At 39.2% G+C, this 18,519-nt stretch overlaps 1 protein-coding gene across 6 annotated transcripts; it reads right to left on the bottom strand.

The window, feature by feature from the left end:
• Positions 1 to 331: 331 nt before the first annotated feature.
• Positions 332 to 8,816, bottom strand: ena (ENAH actin regulator enabled). Of its 6 annotated transcripts, none has more exons than XM_036374344.2 (9): positions 7,166 to 8,816; positions 3,776 to 4,100; positions 3,447 to 3,703; positions 2,522 to 2,750; positions 1,439 to 2,083; positions 1,225 to 1,383; positions 957 to 1,145; positions 760 to 880; positions 332 to 680 (listed from the first exon to the last, which is right to left on the bottom strand). In XM_036374344.2, the coding sequence occupies exons 1-9, from the start codon at positions 8,323 to 8,325 to the stop codon at positions 652 to 654; spliced, it is 3,114 nt and encodes a 1,037-aa protein (XP_036230237.2). In that variant the 5' UTR covers positions 8,326 to 8,816; the 3' UTR covers positions 332 to 651. The 6 variants fall into 6 exon arrangements, with proteins under 6 accessions (XP_036230237.2, XP_036230239.2, XP_014090300.3 ...); XM_036374346.2 differs by having other exon boundaries at positions 1,439 to 2,014; positions 2,522 to 2,762; positions 7,166 to 8,814; XM_014234825.3 differs by having other exon boundaries at positions 2,522 to 2,762; positions 7,166 to 8,813.
• Positions 8,817 to 18,519: the final 9,703 nt, after the last annotated feature.

The following is an 18,519-nucleotide window of genomic DNA, read 5'->3' as shown; positions in this document are numbered from 1 at the left end:
GGTATGCCCACGCGCTGTATAAACGCGTTGCGTTGCGTTGCGTTTTGATAAAGTACTTTTTGCTTCGCAAAGTGTTTTTCGCGATGCCTAGTACAATGCATACATACTTCGGTATGTAAATTAATATGAAAACGCCGGCAATTTGAGTAAGTGTGTGTATTTTGGGATATCATTTTCACTGTTATTTTTGTTATTTTTGTATTATTTACTACTACATTAAATTTTTTATTTAAAAATTTTCAATATGTATTCAGTTCATTGTTTATTCGTTACTTGTTAATATTGTTGTGTTGTTATGACCGTTAGATTAGCACCAGCGGTGCTACATATCTTGCTGATATCCAAAGCTACATATTTAGCTTGAGTAATGTTTGTTATTTTTTTTTTTCTTAGCTTTGATGTATAATAATGGAAGTAAGTATTCCGTTTTCCATTTAAACGTTTGTAGATAATATATATATGTATATATATATATAAAAGAATGTTTGTTTTTTTGCAATCTGCAGTATGTTGCTAACTTAAAACAAATTGTTCCACAACGGATTCCAATACATTCCACCCATCCAACTACTTCATTTTATCACCGACAAATATATTTTTGATCACCGTTCGGCGGCTACTAATGCTGCTCGTACCAGACTGTTGCCGATCTTATCTTCGATTGAATTCGGATTTTATTACTGCAAACATTAAAATTATTATTGTATATATGTATTTACAGTGGATGCTTGAATAGCCGTTGTAGGTAAGAGGACTAACCTTCTATAATTTCTTGTTTGACCTTTTGTATTTCAGAGCGAATCTCTTTCAGTATATCAGCCTTTAAAGTGTCCAACTCAGTGCTTGATAAAGCCAATGATAGACCATCGCCATTAACCTGCTGTACAATAACAAATGCCACATCAGATACAACCTTTTCAATATTACCGAATGTTATGCTGAGAAATGTTACAGACCTTAAGTATCGTCTCCTCGCTAGCGCTACCAAATCGCTTGCGCATCGGTCGTGGTGACTCACTACCACTGTTCGATGTATTGTTGGAAGAGGCATTGCAATTCGTATTCGATGATGACGAACCCAGTTTGTGTGGCAAAGTATTTGACTTTTCCCAGGGACGCTGTTTTACTTCCGGTTCGACTTCGGGCTAAAATAGCGCAATGGAAAAATACATACGCATACATTTTATCCTGTATACACGATAACGACAACGATAGACAATTTACCTCTTTCTTTTCGGCCTGTGCACGTCGTCGTGCCAATGTTTTAGCCATTTCATCCATCATGGAAGCCATACCGGTTGAGCTCCGACCGATTGTGCCATAGTTACCGCTGCCGCCGCTTGAGGTGCTGCTGCCGCTATTTTCTGTGGGTGCCGCCGATGGCTGAAAAGTAAGCGGGATATTACGATTTCGTTGAAATCAAATCAATATTAATTACCTTATTCTTCTTCAGCTTGGCTTGTTGCAACTGAGCCGCCAATGATCCCATAAGATCGGCTTGAGGGTCGTCCTTTTTCGATGATGTAGCGCCTCCCGCGGGGGGCGGAGGTGGTGGTGGTGGTGCCGCAGCTGCTGCCGGCGGTGGTGGTGGTGCAGCTGGTGCTTGTGGTGCGCTACGATTAACATTTGCCGGTGGCGGCATCGGTGCTGGAGGTACACTACTACCACCCATCATAGGCGGAACTGGAGCACCTATGCCTCCGAATGGAGGTGGTGGTGGCGGTGGCGGTGCTGCAGCAGCACCAGCAGCAGCAGCAACACCTAAGCCACCACCGCCACTACCATTCTGCAGTACACCACTTGGAGCTTGTTGTTGTTGCTGCTGCATTTGGATTGGTGGTCCACCATATACACCACTACTCGAGCTAACGGATGTGGGCAGCGCTGGCTGCGATTGCGATGAAGAAACATAAATTGGACCGCCGCCACCGCCGCCGCCACCGATACCATTCTGATGTGGTGGCGGCATTGGTGGCTGAGGCGCCCCTGGTATGCATTGTGGCGGCGGCTGTTGCTGTTGTGAATATTGATGCAGATTAAGATTCGGATTAGAATTAGATAACATAAAGTGGCTGGGCTGGTACTGTGATGATGACGAATGATGTTGTGGTTGGTTGCAATGGTTGGTGGTAGTTGGTGTGATAAGAATTATGGCAAGTCAGGCAATACAGGCATTACAGATAGGCGGACGGGCGGACAGGCAGCAGGAGTTTATTGTTTGGATGTTTTCAATATTTATGTACATTTTTAGATTTTTTTTTGTTTTTGTTTTGCAATTATCGATTTTTCCGATCGAAGGCCAATTTTTAATGGATTCCAAAGTTTTGTAAAAGGATGAAGTTGAAACCAAAATTACAACAGAATTTCAAAGTATGTAAAGCACACAAATTTGAGATGAAATTAAAGAGAAAATTAAAGCACAAATAAAATATCACAAAAACAAATAGTTTTGAATTGAGACTATCTGTTAAAATACGCATACACCAAAAGGCAATTGAATTTTTACAATCGAAAAACATACCTGTGATTGTGGCGGATAGCCGGCGTTGACCAGCTGTTGTGCGGAATAAACGTGCGCGGCCTGTGGAGCCTGTTGCATCTGCTGAGGTGCGTGGTACTGCGGCTGTCCCGGAACGGGTGGAATATGCGTCTGTTGCTGTAAACCGTTGGGCTGCCCTGCCTGACCATAGGGCGGCTGTGGCTGCTGCTGCGGTATTGTCATCTGCTGTGGTTGCGGAGCCGCTGGAGCGCTAAGGGAATTTCTTTAGTGGTGAAATGGATTTTTTCGGATAGGCAAATTCGATAAGGAAGATTTTGAAATCGATGTGATTTGGTGTGACAATTAAGTGGAGGAATTTAAAAAGTGATAGATGACAGGTTTCGGGTTAGTTAGTAACGAATTCAATTGAAGAAGAAAAGAAATTGTTTTGAAAATTTAAGTAAATAGAGTGCATGTCGTACGATTCAGAAAGGGAGATTGGTTAGTGCGGAGCCAATGACACAATTCATAAGTGAATTTTATAGAGCGGGTGTAGAAAAAAGACAAACAAACAAAATAAGTAAAAAAAGAATATATTAACGAAACTCATTAAAAAACAAAAAATGTTTTATAAGAATATGCGAATTAGATGAACATATGTACATAAGCTTTGTAAGACTTGGACTGCTCGTAAACTAAAATAGAGAATCGTCTATCTCAGTTTCCTAACCACTACTTCTCGTGATGTCAACAGATAATCTTAACTAATTAACAAACTTAAAATAGCAACATAAAACCACACAAAGAAACCTGACATGATTGCTTGATGATGTGATAATTGCTACTTAATGCTAATTATTTTTCTATATATCAACATTTCTGTTGGAACTTCACAAATCATGCAAGTTCTGCAGTTTCACTAGTCCAGCGGCACGAGAACACTCTACATATTAATGCGATTATTTACCTGCTGGTGCGATGATGTCCCTGCGGAGTTGGTGGGCTTTGTGGTATATTGTTTTGATTGGCCTGTGAAGTTGGAGTTTGTGCGGAAGGTGTGATTTGTCCAGTAATTTGTTGTTGCTGTCGCAAAATCGCCGCATCTTCACTTGTCATCGTACGATAGCCCATATCCTCCTCATAACCATTGCCGTTTGTGGGTAAACCACCCATACCCATTGCACCTCCCATAACCGGGTTGTTGGCCAAACGACCACTGAGCACCTGAAAAGCATAGAAACGTCAGTAAATTTGAGGCTTACCAAGCGTGAGCTCAAATCAGTTAAAATTACTCACATCCAACGCGTGAACCATTGCCCGAGCAAAAGCCTCCGCATCATTTTGAGAGGAAAAGTTCAAGCCGTAAACGAACTTCGAATCGCGCCATTGATGAAATGTTGGTGTGGCTTGATTATATTTGAGACCCTTCAGTATGGAACAATTGATAACGACCTCGTGATCCTGCAGTTTGCGTCCAACAATGCGGAATGTATTATTCTGTTGATGATGGTAGATCTGCACTTTGCTGAGGCCGGCTGAGGTGCCCGATGGCAACCAGCGCTTCATGTTGTCATCGTAAACCATGACAGAGGCGCGGGCGCCAATAATACTTTGCTCACTGCTAAAACAAACATGAGAAGAGTGCAACAAACATGAGATAAGTGGGAAAATCGCATATTATATAATACATTGCATCAAATGTCAGCAACTTGAATGAGTTTAACAGGAAATTAAAACGTATGAAACTTTTTGCAATTGCATTCTTCAATTCTTATGTGTGTGTTACATTTACACATAGATCAGATATTTGAAATAAAGTTAGCAATGGTAAGGAAAGTGTAACACAAAACCTAACACATCGCTCCCTGCTTGACAAATCCACTCTAACACACATAGTGTGTGACGTTTGCCTATCATGCTTTCACACAACTCTCCACAAGGTTCAAGCGGAGCTTACGAACAGCACGATTGACAACGTCGTAGTAGCAAAAAAAAAAAAAATGCGCTTAGTGTGCGGAAAGAAGCGCTAGCAAGAACGTCGGGAAAGCAAGTCCACTATATGCTCGTATACAAACATATGCCCTCGGGTTGCTTAAGCGCTTTAACTAGTTTTATAGAGCAAGTTGATTCCTCGGCTTGTACTGTGTAAATCGTTTAACCCTGTAGATTTAAAAAGCTTACTTCTTCAAATCTTCAAATTAATTGTTATGGCAAACATGGACCACAGATTTATTCTCACTCATAGCACAGGAGAATGTCTTATATAATAACAAAGTAAAGTGAAACGCATAAAAAAGAACAATGTACAATATATTTTTTGCTTTTCAGCTATTTTGAAAGAAAACGTTTGTTAACACATATGTAATACTTTTGAGGATTAACACCGCCCAAAACGACGAAAAAATATTGACTTAATGACTTAGAAAAAATGCGCACATTTGTGATTTTGTTTACTCAAGTCCATGCCGACATATATAACCACAAACAAGTTCTGTGATTTTGCCACAGGCGCAGTCAATAAGTGTGTACGCTACAAACAATAGGAGAGTTGACTGTGTAAGAAAAAAATATACAGACAGATAAAGCATTGTTTCACAAAAACCGTGCTGCGAAGCTTTAAAGGAACAATGTGAAAAATATCAAAAGTTAAAAGCACCATCGAAATCCGTACACCGCTAAAAAAAGCCAACACTTTACTTACGCGGTTTCACTTCGAACAATTTTATGTAGCGACAATCAGCAGTCCGGCAAACCGACTGCACTTCTACACCACGGCTAAACGACCCGGTCTTACCAAAATGAAAACGAAAAAACTGCAATGGGTAAAAACAAGAGTCAACACAGAAGGCGGTCGAGTTGATGTGTTCACTAAAAAAAACAACAAACAAACACGACAAAAAACAGTTACCAAACGACCAAAACGCAAAGAATATAAAAAGCAAGGAGGAAAGAAAAGAAAAGGCTTGAAAACCAGTCGCTGTGTTCAAATAACTTTATGAACATATGGCAGACTAGTTCCAGTATTGACTGAGTTACTATATGTCAAGCCAGTGTGTGTGTTGTGTGCTAAGCGCGACTTCTATGCAGCGCCAGATTATGCGTTTGTCATTGTGTCTTCTGACATTGGCAACAACAAATGATGATGATAATGCCGTGCAAAAACGTACTGCGGCCTTTTATGTGCACATGTGCATACGTGGGTATGTACGAGACACAGAACTCAGTAGGTGTTACGTGTAATGAAAGTGAACTTCTTCCCCCTTTGGACGGGTTGTTGTTAAGCAGAAAGCACAAGATTGGCAACTTCGAGCATTTGAGTCAAAAGTGAGAACTATATACATATGAACGCCATACATACATACATATATATTTACTTGTATGTGTGCAGCGAGCAAGTCGTTGCGCTCCAGAATTGTATTTGCATGTTTACATGTTGGCTAAATTACAAATTAGTTGTAAGCATTTACATATTTTTATTATAGTTATAGGTTTATATGTAACATAAGTCCATAAGTTCGCATAAATTGGAAAATTGCAAGTGAAATTTGCGAGGTACTCGAGCGTTGCAAGTAATTTACAGCTCTAATTGGCGTTGCATTGGCAGCACTATGCAACATGCACAAAGCTATATTTATATATATTACTATTCATAGTTGATGCATATAAATAAAATCGCAGTTTTGGTTTTTTGCACACAAATCATGCGTTGATTGGCGTTTGCTGATTGAAACTTAATTGCGCAAAATTAAGCGATATTTAAGGCGTTGCGCTACCAATTCGAGCAAATCAAGGTTATGCGAGACACATCTGTGTGGATGTGAACACTCGTTTCTATGCACGTATGGCGACTGCGAACTTCTCGGTCAAGCAACTGAAAAGCGGCTGAAAAACAACTAAAAATAAAAATTAAAAATTAAAAAATAAAATAAAATAAAAAAAATAAAAAAATAAATTTAAAAAAATAATAAAAAATTATATAAAACTTAATATTGTGCGAATAAGTGTCCGCAAGAGCGCAGATAAAAGTTTTATGCTTTCATATGTTATGGGTCATGTGTTATGTTTTTCAGGGCAATGGCTGCGAGTGTGATGAAGATTGCATCTGCCGCGATGTGGATGAGACAAGCACATCACATCGCGCACATATTGAGGCCATGACTCACGGGGATTCGCTATGGTGGTCGAATGTAGAATGCAATAAGAAGGAAATGAGTAAATGAAAATAAGAAATCAAGTTCTCGGTGGACACGTACGAGTATAAGAAAACGATTAGAGCAATAAAATTGTGAGGAAAAGCAAACGGGCATTCAACTATAGCAGGAGCCTAAATGGTCAATAAACTTTAACTGAAGGTCCAAAGTAAAACAAATATCCTCAGCATAGTAATACTGAGTTTTTAGAAAGAGTAAGAAACATATAGACCGAATTTAACCAAAAGCGAACGACTTTTTACTTCAATTCGATTTTATGTCACCCAAGTGACACATAAACGCTTTCCGATAGAAGCTAACTCGAGAGTTTGCAATTTTCTTGACAGGCTTGTGTAAATAAAACTTATATGGTAAATCTATGTGCACAAAGCGTCCCTCATAATTTAGAGTAACCATATGGTCGTGTATAATTTATTTGAAGTACCCTGAATAGGAGTATCATTTGTAGCAATTGGCAATCGGCACTCTTACGTACATATATCCAGCGTTGGCTGTTGTTGGCCAATTACTAATTAAATTCGCTTTGACCGAATTATGACGCGTTGTCTGCGAATGAAAATGCTGTTGATGTTGAGCTTGTTGTTGCTGCATTTGCTGTTGTTGTTGTCTATATTCATGCAATTGTTGCAGTGCGCCCATCTCATAACCGTCATAATCGTTATCAACGATGTCCTCACCCCCCTCTGACCTGTCGCTCTTCACACAAATAGACGGCATCGAGTGCGTGTGTTGCAACTTGCGTGAATTGTTGAATGACAGCGTGGTAGAGCGCTCCGACGTGGACAAGGGCGATGACGAACCCAACCGTCTAGCATTGATCCCAGCATCCACTATGGGCAATGAACCAAAGCCAGCAATTCTGCCATCGCTGCTCATCATAATGTCGTTATCTTTATCCAAATCGTGTTCAGCAATGCCACCAGCTGCTAAGTATGAACGCAGTGGCGGATGACGGGCATTGTAGTTGTAGTCTAGCGAACGCGCACCGCCGCCGCCCTCATTTGCATTGTTGACAATTTGCGGTGCCTCATAAATGGGTGAGGTTGCTGTTGGTGTTGTTGCGGCCATAGGCAATTGCAATACTAGTTTGTGATGCTCATAGAATGTTGTTGTTGCTGCGGCCGCGGGCGCGGCAGTTGCAGAGGCTGTCGCTGAATTAGATTGGTGTAGCAATTGGTGCTGCTGATGGCGGTGGAAGTGCGGGTGTCGATGATCGAGCATATTAAGCTGTTGCAGCTCCTGTATCGAGTAGTAGTAATGGGAATCGTCTGGCTGATAGAGACGAGCGATAGCGGGATTGTTCGCGGACAGTGTGGATGCTGAGGAGGGCGTGCGCGAGGGTGGTGGCGGGAAAAATGATTCATCTTCATTACTGGCAGCTGTGGCATTGGCTGCCGACTGAGCTACTTCGGAAGTAGACTTTCTGTGTTTTCTGCGCATTGTTGCTGTATTCACATCAATATCAGCTGGATTTTGTTGGACCTGTTGTTGTGCGGGACCACTTTGATATGCGAGTATTATTGGGCCATGCTGCGGCTTATTGATATATATATCACCATCGACGCAGTCTTCGTTGGAATTTTTGTTGCTCGGTTTTTTACTTTTAAATGATGCTTTGGCGTAAAGCTTTTTCATGATTATAGAGATCACGCAATCGCGTTCGATGTACTTTGAAATTTCGTAAATAAACTTCAACTACTTCGTAACATTTCCACAAAAATCGATATATTAACCACAACTATTTGAATATAGTATTTTTTTATTCTGAACCATATGTTCTTAAGACCTCTTAAAACGTATAATTTTCTTATTTCATTTGGTTGTATGCACTTCGTCATTACATATTAGCAAAATTCATTGAGTACACAGATCACTTATATTTAGTATTCTACACGAGTGAATTTCTGTTTAAAAATCTACCAAACGGCGCTACTTATTTTTTGGAAGCCCGCATAAGCCAGTCACCGCTGGTCAAAAATGTATTGAATATATACTTTGTACTCGTATGCCGAGTTCGATTGCCGAAATTTCGCAATCGATTTAATAATAGACAAACCACAGCGACCAACCAATAGCTGTTTAAATTGTAGCAAATAGCTTGCACTAGACAACGGAGCGCGCTCGCCGAACACGATCACAACAAGACTTGATTAACAACTAAAGCCCGCGCACTGAATGCCGAATATACTAATGGAAACTCGGGGCTAAGATTGAGACTGCGCTGGCTAAGCTGGAAATCTATTTGAACGCCAACCGACCGGCCTCCTCTCGCAGCGCTATCAATTGACTCTTGAGAACCAACGCTACGGCTACGGTATGCGGTTTGGGAGCGTGATTATCCACGGAGAGGCAGCGCGACATGTATCGACATATATACACGATATATACGTACATATGTACAATTATGGGCATATCTTTCAGATGCCGACCGACAGTCGGTAATCATATTTAATGTTGTCTTCCGCATAGAATAGTAAGTGCACATACAAAACAAAGCAAACACAAAACGCAACAGGCAATAAAAAGGTGTTAACGGAGGGGTGAACGGACAGATTGATTGAACCGACATCAACTTGAATGAACAAACTTAGCAGTACAACTCAGCAAGCGGAGCCGCAGATGGCGAAGAGAACAAGCAAAAAAGCGTAGAAGCGAACAATAATCACTGAGCCACTCAGAGGTAAGAGATTGTCAGATTGTCTATCTGCTAACTGCTGCTAGAGCGAGCTTGCCCAAGAGCAAATTGCCAGCCACCGGCCGATAGAGTCAATAAAAATATTCATTTAAAAATCATTGTCATCAAGAAGGCGAAGTGCTCAGCGAAAAATATGAGTAAACATACAAATATGAAAAGAATAAAGCATATTTCAAATGGAAGCGTTTTCGAGACGCCAGCGCACTTTTAGGCATGCCTACTGCGAACGATGGAACGCACAGTGTATTCTTGACACATGTATACACACATACGTATGTGCGAGTACACATGTAAGACTATACATACATATAATGGAATGAAAACTAAGAGATAGGCTATCAGAGCCTGCGTTGTAATATGTGGCACATTCTATGCAGTTCAAGTGGAAGTGCTAAAGAACTTTCTACGGATAAACGAATATAAATGAAGTAAAATTAGGGGTAATTAAAAACCGTGCGCGCATGCTGTTCCCGCCAATCACGCATAGCTCAAAGGTACTGATTCAAAAATGTGATTAAAGAAATACACATCGATAAAAAATAATTAAGAAGTGCATGAAGACAGGAATGTGCTGAAACCACGTTTCCTACATTGTTTGATGGCAATACTGATGATGTTCTTACAGAGTGGTCAATTTGCTCGTTCATCGTTAAACACTTCTACGTTGCTGTGTGTCGTAGCGTTGCTCAGCGATTTCCCATGTGAAGCCATTTCTTACCGTTGGATACTTGTATTACAATTTTTAGGTCAAAGTAAAGTTATTTCAATTACGTTTTCACTTAAAATTTTATCTACAAAACAATCACCTAGAAATCAATCTGATTGAAATCGAGTGGCACATCGATCGATTTTTTAAGCTTAAAGACCAGCCATTGGATGAGAAATTCAATATAAACACCATAATATTGGCATTATAGAATCTTAAAAGACCATGGCTCCACTGTCGGGTCTCCGTAACCACAATTTCCTTAAAATTATTACCCAATTATCCATCGTTGTAATAATAATATTTATTAGATCCATGGAAATTTAGCGGCGAGACTTCGAAATAATAATCCTAATAATATATAATATACGCCTTACGCAGGGTATAAAATCCAATCGGCTGCGGTTTGTTGGGTGACTAACCTCGGAATGCGGCTTATCATTATACCGCAACTTTCGTATATGCGCTGCGGATCGAGCTCTATAGGCAAATTCGAATCATTTTATTACAGTTTTATTTATCGCCTTATGAAACCAAATATGTCGGCGGCATGGAACCTTCACAAACTGTAGAAAATATGGTAATCTTACAAATTTATAATATATGTATTAAGTTGGCACTTTGCTTATCATCATTTTATGTACAGTCAGTGGCTTTTGCATTATTTTTATGCAAACTTTGCGATATGCGCACATATTCGAGTTAAAATACATTTGGTTTTTCTTTTCAATTCGATGGCTCAAATTTAACCGCGTTTCAATTCCCCATCCAAAATAAAATATAAGTCTACATACATAGATATAATTCCCTTTGAACTCTCACTGTAATAGTTAACTACTGTAGTAGAAGAAATCTCGAAGCGACGTAGAACCACTTGGTTCTCGAGTGTCAATCCACAGCAAAATCTTTGTATGTAATTTATTATGACTATACAAGAATAAACCACTTTTATCTGTAGTAGTCTAGCTGAATAAAGCAAATAAAATAAAAAAGCTGTGTGCAGCGGAGGAAACCGACAGACGAACCACAGAAAGAATTGTCTAATTAAATCTTAATTTTTCTAAAACACAACGTCGGTCAATGAAAAGCTCTATGACGCGACGGCGATTGAATGACAGAGCAAATCAACAGCTTACCCCGCAGAGCTGGTCATTTGCCTGCTGGCCGCACACAAAAACACACCGATGACGAATTACATTGGCGCCAATGATGTGCTGGATGTCCTGGCAGGATACGGAAAACAAGGCGTGACAACTAAGTAAACTCCGTGTAAACAAACTAAGAGAAGACATGAAAACAAATGAGCAGAATACAACAAAAGTTAAATGTCCGCATGACAGACGATGGGTGAGAATATCAACACAAACAGAACAAAAAGCAAAAGAAGTTGATGATAATGCAAAGTTTTCACGATAATTCACTGTGTGGAACATAGATTCTGCGCCTTTAGTAACAATTCGCTTTGTTTGTGTTAGTGAATTTGCTTTTGGGGTCGAGAGGGCGGCTGTGCAAAGAACCAAAACATAAAATGACACACCACACCCACAAATACTGTAGTGTAAACGAGAGGGAATAGGCAGAGCAAAATTTCTGGCTTCGTCAAGTCTTCTAAAGGAATTGCTAAAAGAGGCAGAAGCGTGGAGCTCATTTACAAACTTCACAAAGTCCAAATTGCATTAGCATAAAGAAAGCAGATAAAGAGAGAAAGAATGTGTGTTGGAAAGGCAGGATGTGTTGTTTCAAGCTCATTTTTAAAGCTTGAAATAAAAAGGGGCTAAATGAAAAATTTTCTATCATTGAATTTTAATGAATAAAAAACCGTAAATATGTAACATATCCGCTAATTTCAAATCACGATTTAAAATTGGAAACCGTTTAAAAGCAATCAAGGTTGTAAGTGCATTGGCTTTGCATTGTTTGTGTGAGCATATTATTTACGCACTTGATCAATAGTTCTTAATTCAATTGCGTTGACCTCAAAATGTTTTCAAGTTGCATCCGCTGCAATCGAGTTTGCATTCAGAGGGTTAAACTTTATAGAACGTTATTTTAACGTTAACGTTCAACTTTCAAGAAATAATAAGAAACACGAAATGATGCGATTATAACTAGCAATGCGAAGGAATAGAACGCTCGCCAGAAAGAATTGAATAGAAATGAAAATTGTTGAATTGCGGTTAGATTGAAAGCCAAATAACATATATATTTAAATGATGAGAAATATATCTCTGAAGCCTTTATAAGTCGTTCACGAAAAATACATTTGCATACGTTTTAATTTTGCGTTCGTGCTGTAAAGCGACAAACTCAAGTGGCTACTTTACATCAATTAAGGCGTTTAACTCCAACAAGACGACGCACCGGCGTTTGAGAGGTGCATAGCCAACTAACTGCAATCTTACCACGACTCTTGTAGATAGCAATTCATTAGAGTAGGAGCACAAGACGAGAGTACAACTTAGGCCCGAACCTACGCACGACTGATGAAGATGTTTTTCAGTGACTAAGTGGAGCGCGACGAAGAGTGGAGCACTGCTTCACCTATTGCGTGTGCACTAGCACAGCAGTGGATAAATCATAGCCACGTTTTGCTGATGCAGGGTTGGAATTGAAGACAACCTAAATTGCGATGTAACCACAACACATCATAGAACCACATACTGCTCCTCATAAACTACACTGGGGAAGACAGAAGTTGAATTCCAAGTACCTCCAACGAATACACGATAACACATGCCATATTGGGTATATATATATATATAGTAGCACACACAGTTAAGCACAGAACAGTGGCCACAACGTCTTCACTATATGCGGAGCACAAGAGCCGCTAGGCGACCGTATTTGTGTTTTCGTAACATACTTGAAGGGGCAAAAATCCGAGACGAATTCACAGCATTCCAATATATGTATATGATATATCACTGTCTTTAACCGTATATCGTCGCTAAAGTCTCACGAATTCTAATATTGTTGAAAACTTAATACACTTTTTAAAATTATCCCCGAAAGCAGCTTCAAACAATTCACACTCACTCTTCGTGTTGACACATATTTCCCATGATGCTGACGCTGCTTCAAACAGCAGTTGCTCCTGTCTGCCCGTATATTCCATATACTTTTCGGAACGCTTGTCGCTCGCTTCCAACCACGTGTTTCAACCGACTGCATGCACGTCCTTCGAGTGCCGGATCCTACGGCAAATAGACACATCAGCGCGTAACAGGCGCTGTGTTGTAGACTTTTGACGACTGCCTGGCCCATCTTGCGCCGCATGATAACGCGCCTCCCACGGTAAGGGCAGGCGCAGGCGTTGCGAAGGAGTATGTATGGCGCATTTAATTGTTTGACGCCTCATCATCGTCAACAGCACATCAGCAGTCCACTGTCAACATTTGTATATGTGCATTATATATGTATGCACTCATGTGTGTACGCACCAGCAGTAAAGTCTGCACTGGGTGGAGGTGGCAAAAGCCCAGTGGACATGTGTCACACCCATGTTGAAGTTGGTAATCGCGATAGGCGCGCTTGCGACTTCTCTAGCTGTGTCCATTATCCGCCATTTATGGAAAATGAGATAATGCAAACATCACCAATACCGCAAAATAAAAAACATACAACAACAATATAGACACGACAAACAGCAAGTCAAAATGTAGTCACATGCGATGGTGCCATAAGTATTGCCATACTGCCACAGTGCCACATTTTAAGACTGTGACTGTACTGCTTGTCACCTGCCGCTTGCCGTGTGTTGTTCACCTATCGGGTGTACGCTTTTCCCCAGGTTGAGCTTTAAGTGAATTAAGCAGTTTTGGTGCCGCTTCCCGGTAGTTACATAGGTGACTGAACGCATGTAACTGGGTGAGGTCTTCACAGCATAAGCGACATTTGAATTGTAGCCAGAAGTTGATATACTTTCTAGGAAAAAGCTCAAAGCAAAATAGCGGTAAAAAATATAACCTAAAAATAAAACTCACAACTCTTTCTTTACACTGTGTAAGCCTCTGCTTGTGTGAAGTAGTATGTGTAGACAGCAAGTTAATTGAAACGTCCTTGAATAGTTTTAAGCAACAACAATCACAATTACGATCACTACCATTTGAAAGTGATTTCTCTCTCTCTTTCCACCATTTCGTCTTTTCCGTAAGTCCTCTATTCTAATGTCTCGCGAAATTGCTGATTTGTTGTAAACAAGCGCAATTGACGACAGAAAGCTGATGCGAGCACGCGCTAATACAACAACAAATTGCAAAATAGTACGAAATAGTAGTAACACCAACAAACGCACGGACGGACGGACCGCCGCAAATTGTGATGCTATATTCATTGTCAGCCTGCTACGATCAATAATTGCAACTAACAAGTATTCATTACGGCAATTGTGTCGGTTGCAATTCAATATATGTACATATATAATACATATATAGAAAACTATATGGGAAGATATCTACCATCACATTAACACAACCAATATGCTAAACTTTCGGTAATATTTCTAATTTCCATATGTATGCACACACACATAACTTATCTTAAAGTGAAATTACTGTAATTTTTTCTTCTCAACATTATTAAAGCGGAAATGAAATAGCAAACAGTGAATTCAAAAAGTGTGGGAACTCGTTTCTAGTATTTTTTTACTCTTCTTAGTTAATATTAAAGTAAGCAGTGTAGTAAACACCGACATAATAAATATAAATATCAATTAGTGCGAAATACTTACTTCATTTTGTGTAAAATATTTATAAAAATCTGATGAACTGCTACGTTTTACTTTGCTAATATGGTGTTCCACTATTACTAACGAGTTTCCCACTCCCTCCGAGTGTTACGAGTTAATAGCTATGTGTTTGTTGTAGATTCTACTGATGTTGTCAAAGCGTTTTGCGTGCAAACTCGTAAAAATATATATAAATACAAATATTTAAATGCAGTAAGAGGCGTCGATTTTGAAACTACTGGCGTTTCAAATGAGAGTCTTTCCTTTTAAGTGGCGATTGTACCGTTAAATATATTATTGATTATAACGCAAGGATTCGTTTCCCGTTCGAGTCGTGCAATTATATTTATGAGATCTGCAAAAGAAAGAACGATTCAATTAGGATATTAAATTTATGAGAAGAGTTCCATAAAACTTGGTATGTATGTACGCCTAAATAAATATGTAATCAATAACCTATGGTACATGTATATATGTATATAAAATATTGTTTAAAATGCTCCTCTCACAAATTCATGAGAAATGCTCAAACTATTTCAAGATCCCTCTTTAGAGGCATTTACCAAAACTCTTATGGAATCCATTACACATATGACTAACAGGCAGCAAGAATTAAGCTCTGCTTAAGGCGCTACAAAGTACTTATATTAAAAATTGCGTTTATGTAAGTGTTTATTCTACAGAAGGGACAAGGATATATTCTTGCAAGAAAACTAGAAGAAAAGCTAAAGCCAACAAATTCACTCACGTGTGAACCACACGTTTTCCTTTGCTCCACATACGTTGAACGTATGTATGTATTTTCGATGAATGTGTGTAGATGGCAACGAAGTAGGAGCATATGTACATCGATTTCCGCTATTGAGTCGAATGAATCTGTTTGTGGTATCAATAGAGGGGTGGCGAAGGGTAAGACAAAGCAAAGAATTCGCAATCCATGAATGGACGAACGGGTGAATGAATGAAGATGAGGCGAGCACGGAAGTGTAGGTGTGGAGCGAGAAGAGCTGGTGTAATGGAAATATTGATATAGAAGTAGTGTGGTGGTTGTGGGCGGCATGATGGGAAGGAAGCAAGTGACTATTGCTGTAACGCGCAGCCAGTCTGACTTTGGTTGGACGAAGGCAATGCGACAAAGTGATAGGGCAAAACAAAACCGCGTTGCAATCATGGAGAAAACAACATAATGAAGCCATTGGTTTGAATGTGCGAGTATTTGAATTTGTGTAATGCTAGTACAACTTTTGCCGGACATTAACCTGTGAACTTTATGCATTGAGCTCCCAAAATGGTTTCGAAGCAGCGAAGTAAATGGAAAACGAATATATGAATTTCACCAACGTGGCAACTATGTAAACTTAAAATAACGTAATAACAAGTAAGGAATGCCTAAGTTCGGTTGCAAAACCTATTAGCGCCCCTTCTTATAAAATACATCAGCCTTCGAAGACGGCCTAAAACTGGTGCACTTTCTGGTAGGAATATACGTAGCCATACCAGCACCTTTTAGAAAACTGGTAGGCTTAAATTATGGTATTTTATAACGCAATTTCAAAAAAAAAAACAGCTTTTAATTAATTGTAAATTTTCAGGAAGGAACTGATTGAATTTCCTAAAGTTCATCATCAAGTTTATGTAGTTAAGCAACGTACCACAAGTGCACATACATAGATACATAGCTATGTAGATGTTGCTGCTTAGTGTCTCTGAGTTAATATCTAGGTTAGAATTTCAAGGAAAATCGTTTGCCTGCTACCGACAATTTTAATAGAAAACTCTCCCTTAACCGCTTCAAGCGCGAGAACACGAATATGTTGCTATGTGTAATGTTTACATATGTTTGAGATAATACAACATAAAGTTTTTCAGGAAACTGTGGTGCGTCCTTCATGCACTAAGGATATGACCTGATTTTCCCAATTCCTTTTTTGTAGATTCAAGAATAAAATCAGCGAATACAGCTTGTATTTTTGCATTAGCCGACAAGTGAAGAGCCCTTAAATAAATGTGTATTCAGCCATACACGCACAGGAACACACCCTTATACTCTTGTCGACAAGGTTTTGAAGAAGTTAAAGGATAAGCAGTAAACTGAGCCACTGAGCTACTGAGTCACTGAACGTCACATAAAAAAATGAAAATATGCGAAACAATAAAATGGACAAAAGGTGTGTTGCGACTGCGACAGCAACAATTCACAAATTGCAACATTCAAAATACAAATGATGGTAATAAACAAATACATATACCTGCCTGCATACAGGGTATGCCAATTTTTAAAACATAACTAATTTTTTATAATGCACAGCTCACATAATTTAAGAAAACTTTTTATAAAAAATATGCTTTAGTGGGCTACGAAGTTCGAAGGTCCCAACTTAAAAATTACTCGCCATCACTGCTTCAATGTAAGTGTTGGTCTTTTTGCTGTTTCATTTGATCACTTTTTGATATTTTCTTACTGAATTCACATTGAGTAATCACGTCCTCCATATGTGTATATAATATTTACATAATTGCATAACTGCCTCGTACTTTACAAACATACAACCTATATAGATATATACAAAAGCAATAGATCTCGTTTCATATAAGTAGAAAACCGAAATCTTAAGAAAACTTTCATAACAAAAGTGGGTCAGCCTGCGTGAGGGAATCGATAAAATATACATTCAGAGAGAGCCTGTATTTATTTTTGGTTTATGTGCATACATACATGGAGCATTTACATATTGTAAGAAAACATATGTTCAAGTTATCAACTGCATTTAATTTGTTGAGTTCAGACTTGGTCTATGAAGAATACATTAACAAATCGCAATTTTCGAAATAAAAATCCATCTGGCAATAGTCTTCGTTCCGACGCCATAAAATAGAACTAACGTTCGATATTTACTCAAAAATCAGAAAAGTTAGTTAGTTAAAAAGAAATATGGATTATTGAGATATTTTCATCCAAATGAAAAATTTGTTTAGAACCACATCGCGATCCCTAACTTTAAATAATAAAACTGCTAAACGCAATTTAACAAAGAAATAACTCCTGCCATCACCTTGAAAAGTAGAGAAGGAAGAAGCTCTCGTAGAGCAACCGGAATGCTTTAAAGGTATTTAAAATCGCCGTCGCGCTCGGATGTGTCTCCTCCAATCTACAGTTCAGTTGAATCGACTCACACATTCATAAGTACATACAAGTATGTACATAAGGTTCACGAATAGAATGTAACATAAGAGCAATCGGCATTGTTGTACGAAGAAACCCTAAAAAACTAACACCAGATATTATTTCACTGCAGTTCATATAATGCATAACATAGGAAAATACTGTGAAATGCTGAGCAAGGCGGAATACGAAAGAGTTGTGGAAGTAAGCAGACACGTAATTGCTTACCATTTGCCTGCCACTCCAACGCTTGACACTAACTCATTGAGTAAATTTAGAAATTAAGCTCGATGCTTGAACCCTAATCGTCCGGCGCTGGACGCTTTCAAGTGGAGCGGTGGTGTGGTGAGTTCATTGATTAACTTATCGGACTCACCTTCGCCTTGCCGTTAGTCGTTGTTGTTGTTATCACTATTATTTTATTTTCACGTAAATAAAAGCAGAGGCGTCAGTCATCTATCGCGTCACATTGTGTCGGCAGTACATCTCCTCCTTCTCCCCCTTGGATGAAGAAACTTTACATGAATGCTTCGCAGTGT

This window comes from Bactrocera oleae, chromosome 4, assembly GCF_042242935.1.
Source record: "Bactrocera oleae isolate idBacOlea1 chromosome 4, idBacOlea1, whole genome shotgun sequence".
Lineage (NCBI taxonomy): Eukaryota > Metazoa > Arthropoda > Insecta > Diptera > Tephritidae > Bactrocera > Bactrocera oleae.
Note: the sequence above shows the minus strand (reverse complement) of the source record. Positions and strands in the feature narration are given on the sequence as shown.